Source organism: Xiphophorus maculatus, chromosome 1 (genome assembly GCF_002775205.1).
Source record: "Xiphophorus maculatus strain JP 163 A chromosome 1, X_maculatus-5.0-male, whole genome shotgun sequence".
Taxonomy (NCBI): domain Eukaryota; kingdom Metazoa; phylum Chordata; class Actinopteri; order Cyprinodontiformes; family Poeciliidae; genus Xiphophorus; species Xiphophorus maculatus.
The window spans coordinates 19,827,008-19,846,557 of NC_036443.1; the positions used below are offsets into that span (position 1 = coordinate 19,827,008).

The 19,550-nt window shown below is 38.6% G+C and overlaps 2 protein-coding genes across 4 annotated transcripts; one reads left to right on the forward strand and one right to left on the reverse strand.

The window, feature by feature from the left end:
- Window positions 1-533: 533 nt before the first annotated feature.
- nr2c2 (nuclear receptor subfamily 2 group C member 2) lies at window positions 534-10,990 on the reverse strand. 3 transcript variants are annotated; one of them, XM_023338566.1, is made up of 15 exons: window positions 10,899-10,990; window positions 9,279-9,363; window positions 8,973-9,077; window positions 8,649-8,849; window positions 8,405-8,510; window positions 8,154-8,333; window positions 7,229-7,385; window positions 6,846-6,936; window positions 6,569-6,714; window positions 6,161-6,338; window positions 5,370-5,491; window positions 5,129-5,268; window positions 4,199-4,336; window positions 3,961-4,066; window positions 534-3,556 (listed from the first exon to the last, which is right to left on the reverse strand). In XM_023338566.1, the coding sequence occupies exons 2-15, from the start codon at window positions 9,342-9,344 to the stop codon at window positions 3,382-3,384; spliced, it is 1,911 nt and encodes a 636-aa protein (XP_023194334.1). In that variant the 5' UTR covers window positions 9,345-9,363; window positions 10,899-10,990; the 3' UTR covers window positions 534-3,381. The 3 variants fall into 3 exon arrangements, with proteins under 3 accessions (XP_023194334.1, XP_023194336.1, XP_023194343.1); XM_023338568.1 differs by lacking the exon at window positions 10,899-10,990 and having other exon boundaries at window positions 8,973-9,058; window positions 9,279-9,365; XM_023338575.1 differs by lacking the exons at window positions 534-3,556; window positions 3,961-4,066 and having other exon boundaries at window positions 4,221-4,336; window positions 5,097-5,268; window positions 10,899-10,986.
- Window positions 10,991-13,104: 2,114 nt separating this feature from the next.
- LOC102221914 (beta-1,3-galactosyltransferase 5-like) lies at window positions 13,105-17,050 on the forward strand. The gene has a single exon (XM_005801706.3). It carries the CDS (start codon window positions 14,187-14,189, stop codon window positions 15,303-15,305), a length of 1,119 nt encoding a protein of 372 aa, XP_005801763.2. The 5' UTR covers window positions 13,105-14,186; the 3' UTR covers window positions 15,306-17,050.
- Window positions 17,051-19,550: the final 2,500 nt, after the last annotated feature.

Genomic DNA, 19,550 nt, shown 5'->3' on the forward strand with positions numbered 1-19,550 from the left:
TACTTTAATTTTGCACCACATTAGAATATCAAACTTTATACCCACTTAGCAATATGCAGAAAGCTTACACAGACTGCTTTGTTGTATGCCTTTGAATCCCAACCTGGGTTCTTTCTGCATGCAAGGATTCTCCCAGTGGTACTCCAGCTTCCTCTCACAGCCCAAAAATATTTATGTTAGGCTGAATGGTCTCTAAATTGCTCTTATTTGTGTCTGTGTGTGTGCGTGTGTGTATAGTTGTTTGTCCTGTGTGCCTCTGTGCTGTCCAGTGATGTCCTGTCCAGGGTGTTCCCTGTCTTTAGCAAATGACAGCTGAAATACACACCAGCAATCTGCAACTCATGCAGATATGAGGGTGCGCATACAAAGGCTTGCAACTTATCAAACTATTATACCACAATAAAGGTGGCAAGAGTCATGTTATTTTTTCCCCAACAAAATTTATAAGTAATTTTGTTTCCTACCTTGTTTCAGTCGAGCTTTTCAGACATTTCAGCTAATTCTCATCTGGATCATGAACAACATCAGACCTGTTACATTAAATGAATAGATGTTTATTTTAGTTGAAATAAGGCGCATTGCTTCAGAGAAGCTAGCCTCCTACTGGAATGCAGAAACAAGAGTTCAGTTGTTAATACATTTGATTTATATCAGTGAGGTAGAAATGTAGGGTTGTAACCATCTTGGGAAATAAATGTTTAAAATTCATAATTCAAACTTCCGAAGACAGAAAAAAGAACAGAGTAGATTCACATAGTATCAAAAAATGTTACCCAAATGATACCACAAAAGAGGATGATGTATGCGCCTGGAATAGCTGCTAAAGCTACAACATTTAAATCAATATTTCACATACTGCATTTATTAAAATGTGCTTAAGCAATTTCTTCATGCATGGCAATGCACTATAAAAATGACAACAATGCTCCTTATTAGGGCTCACAGAAAGATTATAAAACCCTGTTTAAAAACAACATGCGCTCATTTTAATGTCCGTTACATGTACAAATGCCATTTCATCACCAGTGCCTTTTTAGAAAGAGTCTTTTCAGGTTTAAAACCAAAATATTACAATTGATGTTCATGAGACACAAACCTAGCTGACTTATGTACATCCCCGTTACCATTCATGTTGCTGTGGATGTTTATTTAAACATATATACAAGAGGGTAAAGCCAATGCATATCTCAATGCTGTCCTCAAGACATGAATGCATTCAAGGCTGGCTTTACACAGAATCTCATTGTTTTTCAATCAGGGATACCTGCCCAAAAGTACTTTAAGTACACTTAGTATGCAACAAGCAAATTTGCTCAAAACAAACGAATGTTTTCAAAAAACATACAAAATATACAGTTTTAGTCAGCCTAAATGCAGTGGAACATCACAGGAGCTGATTAATGTGCAACAAAATACCAATGCAAACATAAAGTGTAGCATAGCTACACATTAGAACGAGTTTTAAACCCAAAGCTTTTAAATAATTGTCTTTACAACATTCTAAATTGATTGAAGACAAAGAAAGACTGTAAGTCTACAGAGCTGTAACACTGATGGGACAGAAGAACAAAACATAACTGATTGTCAATAAGGAAAAAAAGTGGAGGAGGTGATTGCACAGATTTTAAAAGCCTAAGTGTACCTTAATAAATGCATCCACATTAAAATACACCAAGAAATGTCCTTTATGGTAATAAAAAACAACAGTACTGCTCAGACGAAGGCCTTCTGCTAAGAAGCAGGTTCAAACACATTTTCTTTTAGAGGACCAGTTTAACTAAAAATAGATTTGAAGATTACATCTCTGTGACTAGGAAGCTTATTACCAACTCAGCAAGCCTGAGTGACCCAGGAAACAAAAGTATTAATATAAAACAGCTGGAGCTGTAATTAAAGAAGAAGAAGAAGAAGATGGAGAAAGGAAGGAAGGAAGCTGGCAAAAAAAAAAAAAAAACTAGGGATGTTCTGATTTGAACATTTGAGCTAATATCGAAATCCCATCTTAATATAGCTGTTATGGCTAATAACTCATATATTTGCAGATATTACATACATTAAATAAATATATTTCACTATCCTTTCGACACCTTGAAAAAAATGACCACACCGCTGACTTCACCATAGCTTCTCTGCTGCAGGTAAACTCATCACAATCCTGCGCTGCATCGCCATCACTGTCACATGACAAAGTTCCTCCCCTCCTCCAGAAACAAATGGCAACAAGATTTATTTTCATCTTGTTGCCATTTTTTTGTTTGTTTTTTTTAATCGGATCAATGCTGATCAAATTCCTAATGTTGGCACATACCAATAATAGTACCTAAAAAAATCCCAAAACAATTGCTGGGAATGTGAAGATTAGTGTTCATTTCAATCTCATATTCAAATGATCAAAGCATAATTTTGCTTATACAACAATGATGGAAAAAGAATCAGACCAATTAAAGAAATAATTGTAATTTTCTCAGTATTCAGCAATAATATTGCTTTGTTTACTGTTTTTCTAATATTATGCTGCCCGAGTTTCTTCTATGAGTTCCCATGGTGATAGATCAAGGTAAGAAGTGAATCAACTTCATCTTAAACTGAACCTGAAACTAAATTTACCTTGTTAAACCATAGTTCAGGCCAACGGTATGGACATGGGTGATCTGGCTGTAAGTGTCATAAAATAAACAAAATAAGTTAAAGGCCTCCATTTAGATTATACGTAATAATTGTGAGGCTTGTTAATTAGCTTCTGTTAAAATATTTGGACAAAAACATCAAAGGGAAAAAAAAAAACATACAAAGCCAGTTTATATATATTCTGATGTGAAAGTGATTTTAAATTTCTTGGCTATTAGAGACGTCCGTGTTTGAGTCTGAAACTTTTGCCACAAACATGAAACGTACCGACTGCAGAAGTGCTGGCAGCAGAAGAAACCAAAACAATATGATCCTCCTGTAGGTTTACATAATCTGATGTTTACAATTCAGGCTGTGTTTGGTATTTTATTTGACATTTTTGGATCAAAGGCTAGTACTCAAAATTACATGTATTTGATTAACATCACAGAACGTAAGGCTTATTTAAACTTCAGACTATTTGACAATGAGGGTCAAAGTGCGCAATAAAATGTGAAGAAAATATTAAAAGAGATAGTTGAGAAGTTACAGCTGACTGAATATTTTTCCCCCATGTACTTAAGAGCGACTCACAGCATGAAGTGCAGAAAACATTCCTGGTCATCCTGGTTTTCCAATGCCATGTTACGCCAAATCCGGCAAGTAATGTTAGAAAACAAAGATTTGTAGTTCAACTACAGCCCTCTAGAGACCATGTACCTGAAAATGAGATTTACAAACTTAACTGACACTTTTTAGGTCCTTGGTGTGTTGTCATTCTGTCGAGTCCGAGTCCTGACTGTTATACTCCGCTGTCTCCATCTTGAGTATGTAGGGAATGATGCTGTCAATAGAGACGTTGCCTATCAAACCAGTGAAGAAAAGTTCCTCTGTGATACTTGAGTTCATTAGACGAAGGGCAGGCAGACGTGTCAGGATGCGTGTTAGTCTGAGGGAAAAAGATTATTTTTGTCAGATTTTGTCCAAAATCATCCCTGATGACTTATTTCAGTCAAAAATACCTGAACAATTTCTGCTTATATTCATGAAAGTTTAGGTCAGAACCATACACAAGCATACATACACTACACCTGAAACCATGTCTGAGGTAACATTATTTATTCCCTCATGTTGACTCTCTTATTTTAAAATGGGAGCAATAACAATGACTGTAGTGAGGCTTTTTTTTGTCATAGTTCTATATTTTATTTATTTATTTATTTGGAAGTTAAGGTATGAAGAAGCCAGTCTGGTTCTGATGAATGATTCTTGTTTGTTCTGAGTGACCAGATTCACTTTTAGTTTGTTTACCCTTGAAAGAATTCATGCCATGAATTAATAACATTAACTGACCTGTATGTGTCTTCAGGATATGTTTTTTGCACATAGTCTTGCAGCTCCATGAGGGCTTTCTCTTGGAACTTCTCAACCTGGCCGCTGCTCTCCACACCTGGGTGATCTGATCATCAGAAAAAAAAAAAAAAAAAAACCCAACTGAAATTTATAAAAACTAACCTGATTGGGTAGGTTTTCATATTGAATGTAAAAATATGACTTAGAATAAGTTTCTTGCATTAAAGATAATTCTCACCAGGACTGAACAACACAATAGCCTTTAGGTAGGCGTACTCATAGCTGTCAGTCTCCAACCGTGTCATGCTGTTACAAAACTCCTGGAACTTCCAGATGTGCTCCATCACCTGCTTCACCCTCTCTCCAGAAAGTTTGTCTGAAAAAAAAAGAAACTTCTAACATTTCTGCATAGATCCCATGAAACAAATGTAGTCATGGAGTTCAGCAGGCTCCTGGGCTAGGATTTCTAGATTTAATCTTATAATGTAAGACTTTTGATGAGCAAAAAATGAGATACACAGCTAAGCTTTTTGTATGAAGCCATGTTAAGTTGGACAATTATGTAGATTTTACAGAAATAGAAGGTCTAAATGACTTGATTTTATACTTTAATATTCAGATAAATTTGACTTTTTTTTTTAAACTTCCCAAGTATAAACAAGCTGTCAAATATTTACAGAAATGGGTTTCTGGGGCTTCCTGCTTTCATCTGGAAATGGTCACCAAAATAAAAAATAAACAGATAAACACATCTGGTAGAAATGATTGCATTATCTCTTCAGCATAGTATCAACTTAAAAAGACCCCTGCTATTGACAAATGCAATTAAATAAGGCGTTCAGCAGCAGGGAAACATCTATAACATGCAGGACAGCAGGACCTGGGTTGGAGAGCAATTACAGAAAATATTGCATCTTTCAGGCTTGTCATCACAGACAAACTTCCCTAAATATTAATGTTTTAAGCTGGCTGATAATCAGGGGCACACACCGTCATGTTCATACCTGGGGAATGGGGCACACCACACAACTCAGAGGCTAAGACATGCAATATGTTAGCATTTAGTGCAAGCAACAACAGCTACAAGCTAATAAAAATGACATTTCTTTGCTCCTGTTTTCATGTTTGTGTCCTACTGTGAGATGATGACGGGGTCTTTGGTCCATACCGTCCTGGACGCTGCTTTGCAGATGGTTAATGATGGCAGTCAGGATGGTTGACAGGTTCATCACGTGAGCGCACTGAGCAAGACCCAGAATGAACAGCTCGTTCCAGCAAGCTCGCACCAAGCTTGTGTTTGCCTCCTGACTGGGAAATACATAAACATGTAAGACATACCACAAACAAACAGGAAAAGGCAGCATTGCAACATGAAACTTTTGTTGTGCCGATTTCTTTTTCTCCCCCACCCAAGTACTGAGAAGGCAGGAATGGAGCGTGCCCAGTGCATGGAGAGGAAGAGGAGCCTGGACGCCGACTCACAGATGTAGTGTACATTCAGATACTCGGGCATGGGGCTGGGCATGGTCAGCTGGAGCCAACAGAAACAGGAACAAGAACATTACAACCTGAGTTATATTAAAATAACATAAAAAGTATGGCTGCTTGATTATTTTTGCAATCAGTTATTCTGTTGATTATTTTGACGATCAATTGATTAATCATATTTTTAAAAATTGCCACATTCTGCAGATTTTTCATTAACCACTTAAGCCTTTTTTATGACATTTGTAATATGTTAAAAGATTATCGTAAAAATATTTACAGACAAAGAAGGGTCTATTATTATAAGGGCAAAATTTATATATTTTTTGTACAGTTTTGACTTAAATCCTGCACTGAATATGTTGTTCTTTCAGCAAAAGATTTTTTCAGAGTCTTTACATTACAGTTAACATTTAATTGATTACTAAATTAGTTAATGATTATCTCAGTAATCAATTTATTGCGACTGATCACTTCAGTCCTACTAAAAAGCGAAAAAATCTGTTTTTTTCTGATATGAACAATTAACCAATAAGAATAACTTCAAAAACCATGTATATGGTTTGACTCTTGCCAGGTGTCTATATCAGCAAAAAAAAAACACAACATTGCCAGCCCACAGAAGAACACATTTGATATAATCTCAGAGTTTATTAAAGATTTGCATCCATCCTCTTTTCTATCTCAGTGGCTTTAGAAGACTCCCTCCACTCACCTTGAAACCAACATGGCTGTCGGTGAGCAGCGGTCCCTCCACCTCAATGATGGGCGTCTCTTGGTCCCGTCCAATCAGCTGGATGGTAGTCCCACTGACACAATGCGACTTCTCAGCCAGGTTCTGTTCTCCCCCTGCTTCAGGTGGGTTGAAGACTTTGGCCAGAGTGTCAAAGGCACTGCATTGAAGTACATACAAACACACACACACACATGCACGCCCGCCAGCGCGCACACACACCGACACTTTTAACTCAATTAAAAGCATAACCTATAGCAACAAATAAAAAATAAAAGATTTCCCTCATTTTTAAACTACTTAATTTAATTACAACAAAACCATACAAATATTTCCTGAAGGACCTGAGATGAACGTGTAGCTGAAATACTTTCAATATGACCAACTGACCGTGTTATCTCGCTTGCAGACTGCTCCTCCTGCTGGCTGTCTGAGGTATCACCATTATTCAGGCTTTCTTTCAGGGAATCACTCAGGTTGGCAAGTGATGTCACAACATTGGCAAGCGTCCCCAGGTTTCCGTGCTCAGAATCCATCTAAAGCAAACACATAATTCTCACATTATGGCCTCAACTTCAGCCAAAGATATTGATGCTAGAAGTTATTCAAAGAAGCAGAGAACAGAGTGAGGCAGCAGAGCACGGTGTGTCTTTATGATCAGATGTACCTTGGAGTCTGTTGCCAACAGCAACGTCCCATCAGCCTGAATAACCGGCTGCTGGATATTAACCAGCATTCCCTGGTCCAGCAGGCTGGATCTGTACAATAATACAATAATAAACTGAGTAAATACAAAAAGCATTTTTCACATTATGACTGCATTTATTACAAAGAATCGCTAACAATATCTAAACCAACGTGGCTTTATGTAAAAAAGTAATTGCATGGAGGATTTGGATAGCTTTTGTTTCCATAAAAATAGAATTATCTCTTAGGTTATCCTTGCCTGGAATTACTTATTGTTCAAACAAGACATAAAAAAGAGACATTGATAATTAACAAAATACTTGTTTACTGCGCTATACATGAACAGGTCTCATTTCTACTGACCTGGAACCATCTGTATCTGTATCAGAGATAAAGGTTGGTGTAGCGATGAGTGGGCTGTTGAGATCCTTGCGGATGTAGATCTTCTGGGTGGAGGCAGCACAGTTGGAGTGTCTTTCTCGGGGAACAACGTCGATGGGTTTCCTCTCACTCTGGACAGCTAAACAATTACGACAGGCAGAATGTTGTTACTATTATTTTGGAGTAATATAACAACTACTACTTCTAATAATAATAATAATAACACATAAAAAGTCGAGAAGAAATTGGTATTTTCAAGGCATAAATAAAGTGAAGACAAGTAAAGATGAGGGAACAGTTTCACAGCTTTTGGTTGTTGTAGTATAGATATTTAGCCGGAGAACCAAATACCAGAGGCTTCAAGACACAAGGCCAGTTTCAAGTTGGTACTGATGGTTTCACAATATGTTAAGATCAACATCAGTATCAGCCACTGCATCACTACTGGTACCTGGCTTAATGTTTAGTAGTACTGAGAAATTATTGTGGCACATATAGTATAAATAATTTGAAAAGATCAGTGCCTCTTGTTTAACCAGAACTGTCTCCAAAAAAAGGGCAGACAAAACATTTCAAGCATTTTTTTCCAACTTTGAAATTGAAAATTTCAATTTTTAGATCAAAATAAAACGCACAAAAAATTTGTCATTTAGTGCCAACAAAAAAGAAAGTTAGTGCTTTTATCGGCAAAATGGCAAAAAGACCTAATGGGCTCCTGCTTTAAAATGTCCTGGTCGTACCTTCACAACAAGGCATTTATTAGGGCAATACTTGTACAGTTTCAGAACCACTCTCTAAGAAAGTATAAGTCAAAGGAAAACATTGTTGTTCAGGCTTCTTTAATCCAACTAATTACATTTGTTTAACTGAAATGATATTTAAGGAATCAATTTGGATGCAAACTCACAATCAGTTTTCATCCCCATGTTAAGGCATTTTCTCAGCCGGCAGAACTGGCAGCGGTTGCGGTGATGTTTGTTGATGACACAGTCCTGCTTACTGCGACAACTGTAGGTGAGATTTTTCCTCACACTCCTCTTGAAGAAACCTTTGCATCCCTCACAGCTGACAGCTCCATAGTGACGCCCTGAAAGCACACAAAAGTGTTTGAGTCCTTTTGGGGATAGAGTGAAGCTGAACAGCTGAAAGGTAGAGTACCTGAAGCTTTGTCGCCACACACCACGCAATATTCCACTGGCTGAGATCGACTTAGATCTCCTGACTGTCCCAACAAACGCTCCATTGACACTGGATCTGTGACGATCTGAAAGGAAAAGGTAAAAGCAAACTCCCCTTTAAATGGTCCACATAACGTCAAGGATATATTCAAAAAACAGTAAAAAATATTAAGCAGATTTCTAAACATTATGGAGCAGAAGGGTATATATTGGGACAAATGTACCTGTATCCTTCCTGGCATCAGGCTGTCTGCAGCTGTGAAGATGACCTGCTTCGAGTTGTGAGTCTCCGGTGAGGCCAGGATAACTTTGCTCGCCCCTGAGCTGTCAGCCGTTGTCAGGATGAACTGCTGCTTTGAAGCACTGGACGGGTTCATCGCTGTCACAATCTGGATCTTCTGACCCGTCTGCTGGTCGGTTACAATCTGAATAGTCCAGTTAGAAAAGAGGGAGACAAAAACATGTGTGATTATTAATGTAAATAAGTAATAAAAGCACAGAGATATGTTACATGCAGAATCTGCCTGGTTGATTGTTGATTCGATTACCTGTATTCGCTGTGGTGTTGTGGCAGGCTCTGCAGAGATGACCCGAAAGCGCTGGGGAGACTCATCCATCACTGGATCTGATGGATCTGATGGAGAGCATGACCCCTAACCCAGTTAAGCACAAATAATTTTTGTCAGCAAGCAAACACAAAAATAGCTCTTAAATCTGGAATCCATAGAAACATTATTTCTATGGAAGTATTATAAAAAGTATTATGGATTCATAATACTTTATGAATCCGTTAAAAGAATTTGACAGTGTGATGTGAAACAAAACAGGAAGAAAGCCTTTCTCTGCACACTGACCTCTGCATCATGCTCAGAGTCTGATTTCTGCTGAGAGAGCAGGTTCAGGTTGGTCGCCATGATCATGTAGAGTCATTAGTGAGGTCTGCGGAGGAATGCAAGAGACTTTATTCATCAACAGGTTTATTTTATATATACCAAACTAAACTGGGGTGTGACATATGGGTGTTTTCTTTCATAATGACTGATAATAGTTTTGTTTTGAACTTGTTTCTGAGAAATCACTTAGACTAAATTACACCAGCTATGAGTTCCCCTAAAAAAGGTCAAATGTGAAACTGCAGGTGTATTTTTAAAGATACTGCCCTGCTTTGTGGCTAATCTGAACACATTCAGTACTAAAGCTCAAGGTGGCCAGGTTTGATTCTATTGGATCATGAATCTACAGCAATATCCCTCTGCATCAAGAGACCGATGACAGACATTTTGTTTTATTTTTTTACCCTCATAGGTCTTGGTATAAAGTGATGAAAATACAGAGTAACAAAGTAACCACTACTGCCTTTGCAAGCATTCCTGACGCTGCCTTTTAATATCAGGGGCCAATGGAAAAAAAACTCAAAGAATATCTTTGTGTAATTCATTTTCATACCCCTTTTAATTTATCCTCATTTGGTCACATCACAACCTCAAAGTTGGGGGGGAAACCTGCATAGGATGCATGTCACCTAGAATAAATACTCATATAGTTATTATTACAGAGAACATCTTACAAATGTTTGCAGATGACATGATCTGCAGAGAGAGCAGAGTGCAAGTAAAGGAAAAGCCATAGAGGTGGAAATATTTACTGAAGACTAGTTTTACTTAATCCTCAAAAATCAATGTAAGGTTCACAATGCATTTCCAGATCTTGTTAAGATCTGGAAATGCACATCTTAATAAATGTTCATTTGCGCTTTTCTGTAATCACATATTTTCATTTTTACACCTTTACATAACCTTTATTAGTCAGTGTTACTTTAACAAAGACCCCCAGCTGCAGCTGATTAAGGTACCTTCAGTAGTCCACAGGGAGGAGCGTGAGGCTTCATGTTGTTTACAGATTGGCTGAACAGTTTGTCTATCAGTAACTTCACTCCAAACACAAAACAGAACAAAATGGAGAATCTGGCGTTTGGCCAACATAACCGCAGACGGTTATGATAATTGGTATAATGAAACAATTTTCTTAATAGGCAGTGGAGTGGGTGACATCTAATATTCTGACTGGAGATGCAAAAAAAAATGCTTTTCCAAATAAATCTCTGACACAGACATTTCTATCCACTCGTGTCAGCTGGACGGCAAAGGTAAAAGGGTCGAGTTCATCCGGTGTTAGCTGTCGCTGCTAGCTAGACGCAAATAAACCTATGGTAGGCTATGGAGCAACAGCTAGCGGGTTCTGCCTCTAAGATTCACAATGCAGGGAGCACAACAAATCAACAGCGTTGTCATGTAGTTAATAATCAGCCAATGTGTCTGTGCCGACTGCCAGACTGCGCGCAGTCTGTTTCTGTTCATCCCCGGAGGTAAAGCACCCGCAGCCGGACAGGAAGCTAAGCAGCTAGCCGCTGTTTTGTGACCCAGAGCTGCTTCTTCATAGGGCTTTAATGCTTCCAGTCCAGGACTGACACTCACCTCAGAGGGACGCCGCTCTCAGCTTTAAGGCGCTCGGTTGTTCCATAAAAAATAATAATTGTTATTTTCTTCTGTTAAAGGTCATAGTTCGTGACCCCCGCACCAACAGCGCATTGATGATGATGATGATGATGATGGTGTTTTTTTCCCCCTTCTTCTTCTTCCTCCTCCCTCTCTGTCCGCGTGCCTCAACCCCCCCCACTCCAAGCCTTGCGCGAGCCAGACAGCGTTGACGTCATAATGTCTGGGGACTTGTCAAATTATGCGTATTAAAAAAATAACGAGATAAAAACAATTTCAGTTTAGGTATTATTTAGCTTTCTTCATAGGTTTCTGCGTGTCATTGTGTGCGTGAATAGTAATGACTGATTTCATTGTAAAGTGTCTCTGAGTGTCTTGATAAGCGCTATATAAATCTAATGACACTTAATTTGTTTTCTGTAAAATTTGTGTATTTCACCCTGTCATGTTTTCTGGTTCTGATAAATTATGATTACATGAGTTATAGCTAATTATAATTTCTGTATTGTTTTGCACGCTTTAAAACTCAATCCGTGTTCCCTTAAGGGTTTAAGGACAATGGCCATCACAAAGCCCTGATGTTATTCCAGTGGAGACGTTGTTGGTAGATCTAAAAAGGTGTGTGGGACTAAGGCGGCCTATAAAGGTAACTGAGTTACACCAGCTCTGTCCAATGTTGCTCTGTCAGGAGGAATGCGCCAGAACTCCAGCAAAGTGTGAGAAGTTTGTGGAAGAAAACCTGAAAGGTTTGACCCAAGTCATCCAGTTTAGAAGACAATCACTGGTACTAACCAGATTTGAAGAAGGTTACAAAACAATCTCTACAAAATGTTCCTGCTAGGTTTTCTAGCTGGCATTTAGCAAATAGAAATGATTAATGGTAATTCTAAACAACCTAAAACCAGAGGAATTTGTTCTCATTTAACTTCAAAATGTGTATCTTTATATGGATTTTAACTGCATTCATCGTGATCAAATATACTCAGGGGTTTTTTTTCTTAAAATTTTGACTTCAGCTTCCCAAATGATTTAAATATTACACCAGATCAGTAAGAAGTTCAGTAAGTATATACATCAGTAAGATCAGTAAGTATGTACATACTTACTTGGGGTTCCTTTTTGCATAGCTTTGTGAAATGCATCACAGAATGGAAGCAAACACTCTGTGGTTCTGCTGAAGTGTTAAGGAAGCTCATGTTACTTTGTTAATGGCTTTTAGCCCATCTGCATTGCTGAATCTGGTGTCTCTGATCTTCCGCTTAACAATGCTCCATATATTTTCTATGGGAGTTTGATCAGGTGATGTTGCTGGAAATAATGGTACTTTATAAAGTCTGGGCAGGTGTCAAGTTCTGCTGGAAAATGAAAATTGCATTTCTACAAAGCTTCTCAGTAGACACCAAAATTGTCAACTAGTTTACTAGGCTATTCTAACTTTGGACTGCATAAATACAGTGGCTTAAAACCAGCAGATCACATGACTCCTCAAATTAACAGACCAGAAACTTCATATACCTCAACCAGCATGAATTCTGAACCTCTCCACTCTTGCTACAGCCAAAGCAATGTTTGGACCACTGAGCACCGATTCAGTCCCATTTCTCCAAGGCGCCAGTGAAACACTGCTGATCATCATCTAACTGGCTTAAAATAAAGAATGCAACAGAGACAGCCCATATTCTGCACACATCTGTCCAGGATATGACTGTGTGTTACTGTATGTTCTTGTAGGGGACCACTACAACAATTTTCACAAGCAACGGGGAGGTCATTTGTGGAAAATGAGGACATTTCCTGGTCGTCATTTTTTATTTACTTACTTTTTTTCAATTGTACTTAGCTCTACCAGTAAGGTTTAGAGAGGTATGGTGTGCATAATGTTTAAGATTTAGGACTTGACTTAAAGTTTGGGAAAATGTGTAGGTTAGGTATAAAGTCTGTATTTATTTGTTTTATGTATCAGATGTGACGCAGCTGACATCAACCCATTTTTAGGGTGACATGGTTAGTTGCATTAATATTCAACGTGTGTTCTTTACGTGTGTAGTGAAAGTTAAAAAGAAAAGATAAGAAGTAAGTTATAAAGCCTTACAGGCAGATTTAAAGATAAACATAAATGCTTACTTATTGAATAGAAATTTAAATTTATATGTTTGTGTAATACAGCAAACATGATTCAGTACTTTTTTTCATAAAATGTTTTCTTTCAGAGTTAGAAATCAACCATGTATGCAGTTTTTACCAATGCAATTTAAGAGAACATCTTTTTTGTCTTATAATGTAAAAAGATTTTGTTTGTGTTGAATTTCAAACAATACAATGCAGTGGGTCCAACAAAGCTACAATGGCTGAGTCCCCAAAATATAAACACCACACAAAGGTTAGTTTATGGTTTTTAACTGCTTGGCTGCCATTAATTAATAGAAATAACCACATGGGATGTGTCGCACTGTGTGCAATGGATCCTTAACCAGTTTTTTTTTAAATCAACTTTAATAATTTATTGGAATGGACGTGTAATCAAGGTTGACCTTGAAGGATGTTTTGAAACAAGAAAAACAGACAACCAATCTCTATTTATCATACTCAAAAATAGCCAGTAGGTGTCGCACAAAGTTCAGGTGTAAGGATGACAATAGGCGTACGGAGCTTCAGCCACTTAACTCTTTATGAATAATATCCGCATACTTTTTCATCAATCCATTTTTTTTTCATCTTATCGTCGCTGTTTGATCCGCTTAATTTTAAGTGTTGTTTTTACTGGACTCCAACAACGACCAGCAAACGCTCGCTGCGGATATTCAGTAAACGATGGATGGACGTTTTCTGAACCTTCAGTAGATGATCGGATGGATATTTAAAAAATATCAAAAACTGGGTTGGTACGCCTCAGCAGGATATCGGACGTCCCATCAATTTGTGGATTTCTGAAGCCGTTAAATCAGAGGACCGGGGCACAGACCTGACCTCTTCGCAGCAATAAAAAAAAAAAAAAAAAAAAAAAAAAAAGCAGTAAAACCTGCTGCGAGCCGCTGTCAGATCGACCGCTCCATTTGCGCAACTGCACATCCCTCCAAATCAAAGACAGAAGGCTGCAGCAGAAACGAAAAGCTGCCGGAGCTGCCGCAGAGAAAGGTGGAGGAGAGTGCAGCGGACCCAGAGGGATGCGTCTTCACTTGAAGCAACGATAGGAGTAGAGGGGGAAAAAAGCAGCGAGAAGACAGGGATATTCATTTGTTGTTGCTTGCATCAGCAGCAGACAAGGAGATGATGATGGTGATCATGGTCGGAAGGGGATGTTGCAAGCCCAGGATAGGAAAGCGCGGAAACAGGACGGGGATCTTTCCGTCCCTGTGCGGGATCCTGGCGTGCGCCGCGGTGCTCGCGCTGCTCTTCCTGGACATCATTGAGACGTGGGTCACCTCGATGGGCATGAGCAGGGCGGTGGAGCCGCATGTCGCCATCGTCTCGCCCCAGAGCCTACCCCCCTCCAGACCTGAGGAGTTCCTGCTCATGCCCAGCCCGCTTGTGTGCCAGCGCGCCAAGCCTTTCCTCATCACCATAGTGACCTCAGCACCTGCCAATCAGCGGGCTCGCCAGGCCATCAGAGACACCTGGGGCGGACAGATGGAGGTACGGGGCCTGCGGGTCATGACCCTCTTCATGGTGGGCGTGGCCTCTGACCCCGGCCTGGGAAAGCTGCTGATAGAAGAAGCCAGGGAGAAAGGGGATCTGATTCAGGGCCGGTTCTTGGACTCCTACACCAACCTTACCCTGAAGACCCTGGCCATGCTGGGCTGGGCCCGTAGGTTCTGCTCTCAAGCTCACTTCATGGCCAAAGTGGATGATGACGTCTTCTTCAATCCCAGCGTTCTTCTGCATTTCCTAAACAAAAGCCAGAACCCTTACGAGCAAGGGGACTTGTACCTGGGTAGAGTCCATCTCCATGTGGCCCCAAACCGCGACCCAGACAGCAAGCACTACCTCCCATCAGGGGCCTACCCGTTGTCTGTGTTCCCCGACTATTGCAGTGGTACAGCCTACGTCTTTTCTCGCTCTGCATTGCTCAAAGTTGCCCTTGCAGCATCAGCATCGCCTCTGTCCACTCCTTTACCCCCCGAGGATGTGTTTGTCGGCCTCTGCGCCTACGCTGCTGGGGTGCGGCCCTCACATTGCCCTCTCTTCGCCGGGGGTCCACCTGTGCCATACGGACGCTGCTGCTATCAAGCTATGGTGTCCGTCCACCAAATCACACCCAAGGAGATGCTGGACTACTGGAAAGATGTCCATTCATCCCCCACCTGCTCCTGGCTGAATCAGCGAGCTTCTCTGGGGATGTGCAAAGTCAGGGCGATGCTGGGCTCAGCCCTGGGCCTGGAGAAATGACCGTGACTGCTATTAGGAGGTTATAGGACTCACTGGCGCTCTGCCTCGCACAACTGTTCTACAAGCTGTGAATCTACCTGCACTGATAGCATTTAGGCTAATTGTCATCATTAGAGCTTTATTTTTATAAGAACGTTAATTTATTTATTCATTTTTTCCCCCCCTCAGAAAACAGGATAATTTCAGGTTTTCTAAGTCTTTGTCTCACAGCATCTAGCTTTGACAACATACAGCTGAGAAACAAATGTAAGCATGCTGCTTATACAACTGCTCAGTGGCGGCTGGCCAGTAGGGGGCGCTTGGGCGCCGCCCCCTTTAAATTGTTTAGATAATAAATGATTTCTATTCTGAACTGCAAAATACTTAGAAATGTATTTATTCATACTGTGTGTCCAATAGACATGTTAGAATTTATTAAAATAGTAAATACATAATTCTAATTGCTCACATTGTGCACACTTCCTATGTGCAGGGCGCCGTCCTAATGAGTGTGTATGTAGGCGCATCAACTTTTGGCAAGCAGGTGATCTGAGGCTGACTTTTAATTGGTTGTTTAAGGTTTTCCACAGGGCGCAGCGCTCTGCGTCCCGGACACACCCATTTTGTTGTGTCATTACTGGTAGAGCGTCAGTACTGGCTAATTTTTTTTAAAACATTGTGTGATTGGACAATCCCCGATTCGACTCATTAGCGCAGCTGCAGTTCGTTAGGTCGATTCACGTTTACGTTTGCATTAAGCAATGCATTTTACTGCTTTCCGTGTTTGCTATTTCAAAGTTCTGGCACGGAGGCAATGTGGACAACAACTGGGGTAAAAGACTTAAAACATCTTTCAGAAAAATGCAAACGGCACGAAAACAGCCGCAGCCACCTAGACAATGCAATGAAGCTAAGTTTTTGGGGGAAACTTAGCATAGCTGAAAGGTGCTTTTCAACTCTGAAAAGCATCAAGACTTTTCTGAGAAACTCAATGACTCAGGACAGGCTGAATGCATTGGCCATGTTGTCAATGGAGAAAAGACTAGTCACAGAGATGACTGACTTTAACAAGAATGTAATTGAGAAATTTGCAGGGCAGAAGGAAAGGAGGGCAAAATTCATGTTCAAATAGTGCTATTTTTTAAGATTTGTTTTGTTTGTTTTTCATTTGTTTGTGTGCGCCCCCCTCAGTTTTTTTAGCACCAGCCGCTACTGCAACTGCTCATGATGAATGCACATAGGAGAACTGCTTTCAGACTCCGACATCTGAGTCTGATATCAAAACGCCAAGACAAGCAGTCTGTTACAAGCTGCTTTAATTTAGAATTTAGTCTAAAAGCCTAAATGCATGTATTGCTAAAATAATACCATTAGATTCAGTTCCATCAAACAACACAAATGAAGTTCACTGGAAAAATACTGCAAAATAGAAGTTTAATTTATAACCCTTATGACACTTAAATGGTGGCACTTAGCAGACTGATAAAAAGTGAGGTTTAAATGATCAGTTTCTGTGACTGAAAGTGATTAATCTAATAGCTATCTCACAAATGAAGAGCAGCACTATACTGTTAACAGTGAAATAATTTCACTAAGGATGCGCTACAATTTTGGCGTGCCTTGTTAATAAAAATAAATGTTTATTATGAACTGTAATATGAACAGGATGTATACAATTCCTGAGTGTTTTTCTGTCTTCTTTTTCTCACTCAGGAAATGTATGAATCAAATTCTGGCACCAATAAAGGATCACATGTGAGATAAAACTGGTCTGCGTATTTTCCTTTCAGTTTCTACAAATCAACAAGATCAAAGAATCCTGAGTGATTCTGAAAATCAAGCTCCAGTTAACACAACTTAACCGTGACCAGAGTATGGATGGCATCAGTCAAGCTTAGAAATATTGCTTCAGGCTGCGTAATCCCATGATTAACCAAAGGCATTAACCCTTTTGTAAATAATTAGCTATAAATGCTAATTATTATAAATGCTATAAATGCTCTGAGCACTGTTTATTGTGCTCAGAATAAACAGTTCTTTATCAAACATTTTGTTGTGGTGAGGTAAGCTCTACTAACTTTTTATTCATTTCGCGTCTTTCATGCAGTTGTGGTCAAAAGTTATATAAATAGATAAATATCAGTTTGGGCTTTTATTGATCTATTTCCTCTGCTTCTTTTTCTTGGATTACTTATTTTTTCCACATAGACCCAGGTTGATTTGGATAACTTTTCTCCACTGAAATGAAAGAAAGAAAGAAAGTCTTCTTCCTTGCATGTACACAAGTTATATCTCTCGGATTTCAAAGTTTATTTTATCATTCAAACCACTTCAGAGAATAAACAGAATAAACATGTAAAATCTGAAGAAAGCTTTTCTTAGCTCTGTATATTTCCAGGCATGTTTTTGAGAGAAAGCGGGGCTATAAAACTTAACACGGAGCCTACTGCCAAGCATGCTGGTGTAATGCTATCACAGCATTACCCTGTGATAATCATTCACTTTCTCTTATTGCACTGTAGGGTACATGGAATATGAAAAGAGACAGATAAACACTAAACACACACATATATACAGTATACATATATATATATATATATATATATATATATATATATATATATATATATATATATATATATATATATATATATATATATATACAGTACAGACCAAAAGTTTGGACACACCTTTTAATTCAATGAGTTTCCTTTATTTTTATGACTATTGACATTGTAGATTCACACTGAAGGCATCAAAACTATGAATAACCCATGTGGAAATATGCACTAAACAAAAAAGTGTAAAACAACTGAAAATACCCCTTATATTCTAGTTTCTTCAAAGTAGCAACCTTTTGCTGTGATTGCTGCTTTGCACACACTCTGCATTTTCTTGATGAGCTTCAAGAGGTAGTCACCTGAAATGGTTTTCATTTCATGTTGCCCTGTCAGGTTAATAAGTGGGATTTCTTGCCTTATAAATAGTCATGAAAATAAAGAAAAGCCATTAAATTAGAAGGTGTGTCCAAACTTTTGGTCTGTACTGTATATATATATATATATATATATATATATATATATATATATATATATATATATATATATATATATAGAGAGAGAGAGAGAGATACTGTATATATATATATATATATATATATATATATATATATATATATATATATATATATATATATATTGTCAAGAAAATCCGAGCTCATCCCACTTCCCCATGCTGGAGATTTTAGTTTAACAGTAATAATAAATAAAGTTATCTTTAAAATGAATCACTCAAGTGACATCAAGGCCCAACAGTAGACTTAAGTGTCAATAAAATAAATCTAGTTGTGTGTGTTGTTTTTGTCTCATGCAAACTTTGCTTTAATTCTACTTTTTTCTATCTAATCATAAGAAATCATAGCCAGTCAGAGAGAGTCATTAAACAGGAAAAGCAGGTTTCCTGGAAAAAGAGGAAGTTTCCAGCCTGCAGATTTATAAAAATAGCCGAGACTATTCCTTATTTCAAAGCATGAAAGTTTAAAGAATGAAATCTAAACATTTTGAGTAATTTCATAAGATTCAAAGTAAAATACTTATATTAATATTGGTTTACTTGTAATAATACTTACACTTACATTTGTGGGAACACTTACAAGAAAAACAAGTAACTGTAACTTTGGTATTAAATAATTAGAATCATGGATTATTCTTGGTTTCTTTTCAGAAAAACACCTGTAATAACTCACATTAAGATTATAATAAGTATAATTAATAAGTTATGGTTATAAAATCATAAATGAATGCTAAATAAGAGAAGCTAAAGAAAATAAATGTGATATAAATGTGATTTTGACATTGAACTTGAAATGGTGTAAAAAGGTGTAACTGCAATTAAACATCACTGATATGTTGGAGGTAGATGGTAGGTGAAAGGTGAAAGGATAAGGGAAAAAGGGGAACTAACAGGAGAGCAGAGATGATCAGCGCCTTATTTAGAAACAGATTGAACAACGTAAACGTTTCAGGCAAGGGACATAGGAGGTTGAGCAACCCTGAGACATTAGCACAGACATCAGGACATAATGTCTGTAAGACAGTGATGGATATGAGATCATCTGTCTAAGCAGACAGCCAATGAAAACGCACCGGGGGGTGGATAAACCCTATAAAAGGTGGGTGCAAAAGAGGAACCTTTCGTTGGATCCTCCGGGCAGCTTCGAGCCAAGATCGAGATGGACAAAGAACTCTGCAGCTGAAGAAGAGCCGG

Excerpts from the sequence above, each read along its gene's own strand:
- nr2c2 (XM_023338566.1), bottom strand. The coding sequence starts at position 9,344 with ATGATCATGGCGACCAACCTGAACCTGCTCTCTCAGCAGAAATCAGAC. Across the intron at positions 7,386-8,153 it reads CATGGGGATGAAAACTGATT|CTGTCCAGAGTGAGAGGAAA; the intron begins GTGAGTTTGCAT and ends GTAATTGTTTAG. Across the intron at positions 4,067-4,198 it reads TATTGTGTTGTTCAGTCCTG|ATCACCCAGGTGTGGAGAGC; the intron begins GTGAGAATTATC and ends TCTGATGATCAG.
- LOC102221914 (XM_005801706.3), top strand. The coding sequence starts at position 14,187 with ATGATGATGGTGATCATGGTCGGAAGGGGATGTTGCAAGCCCAGGATA.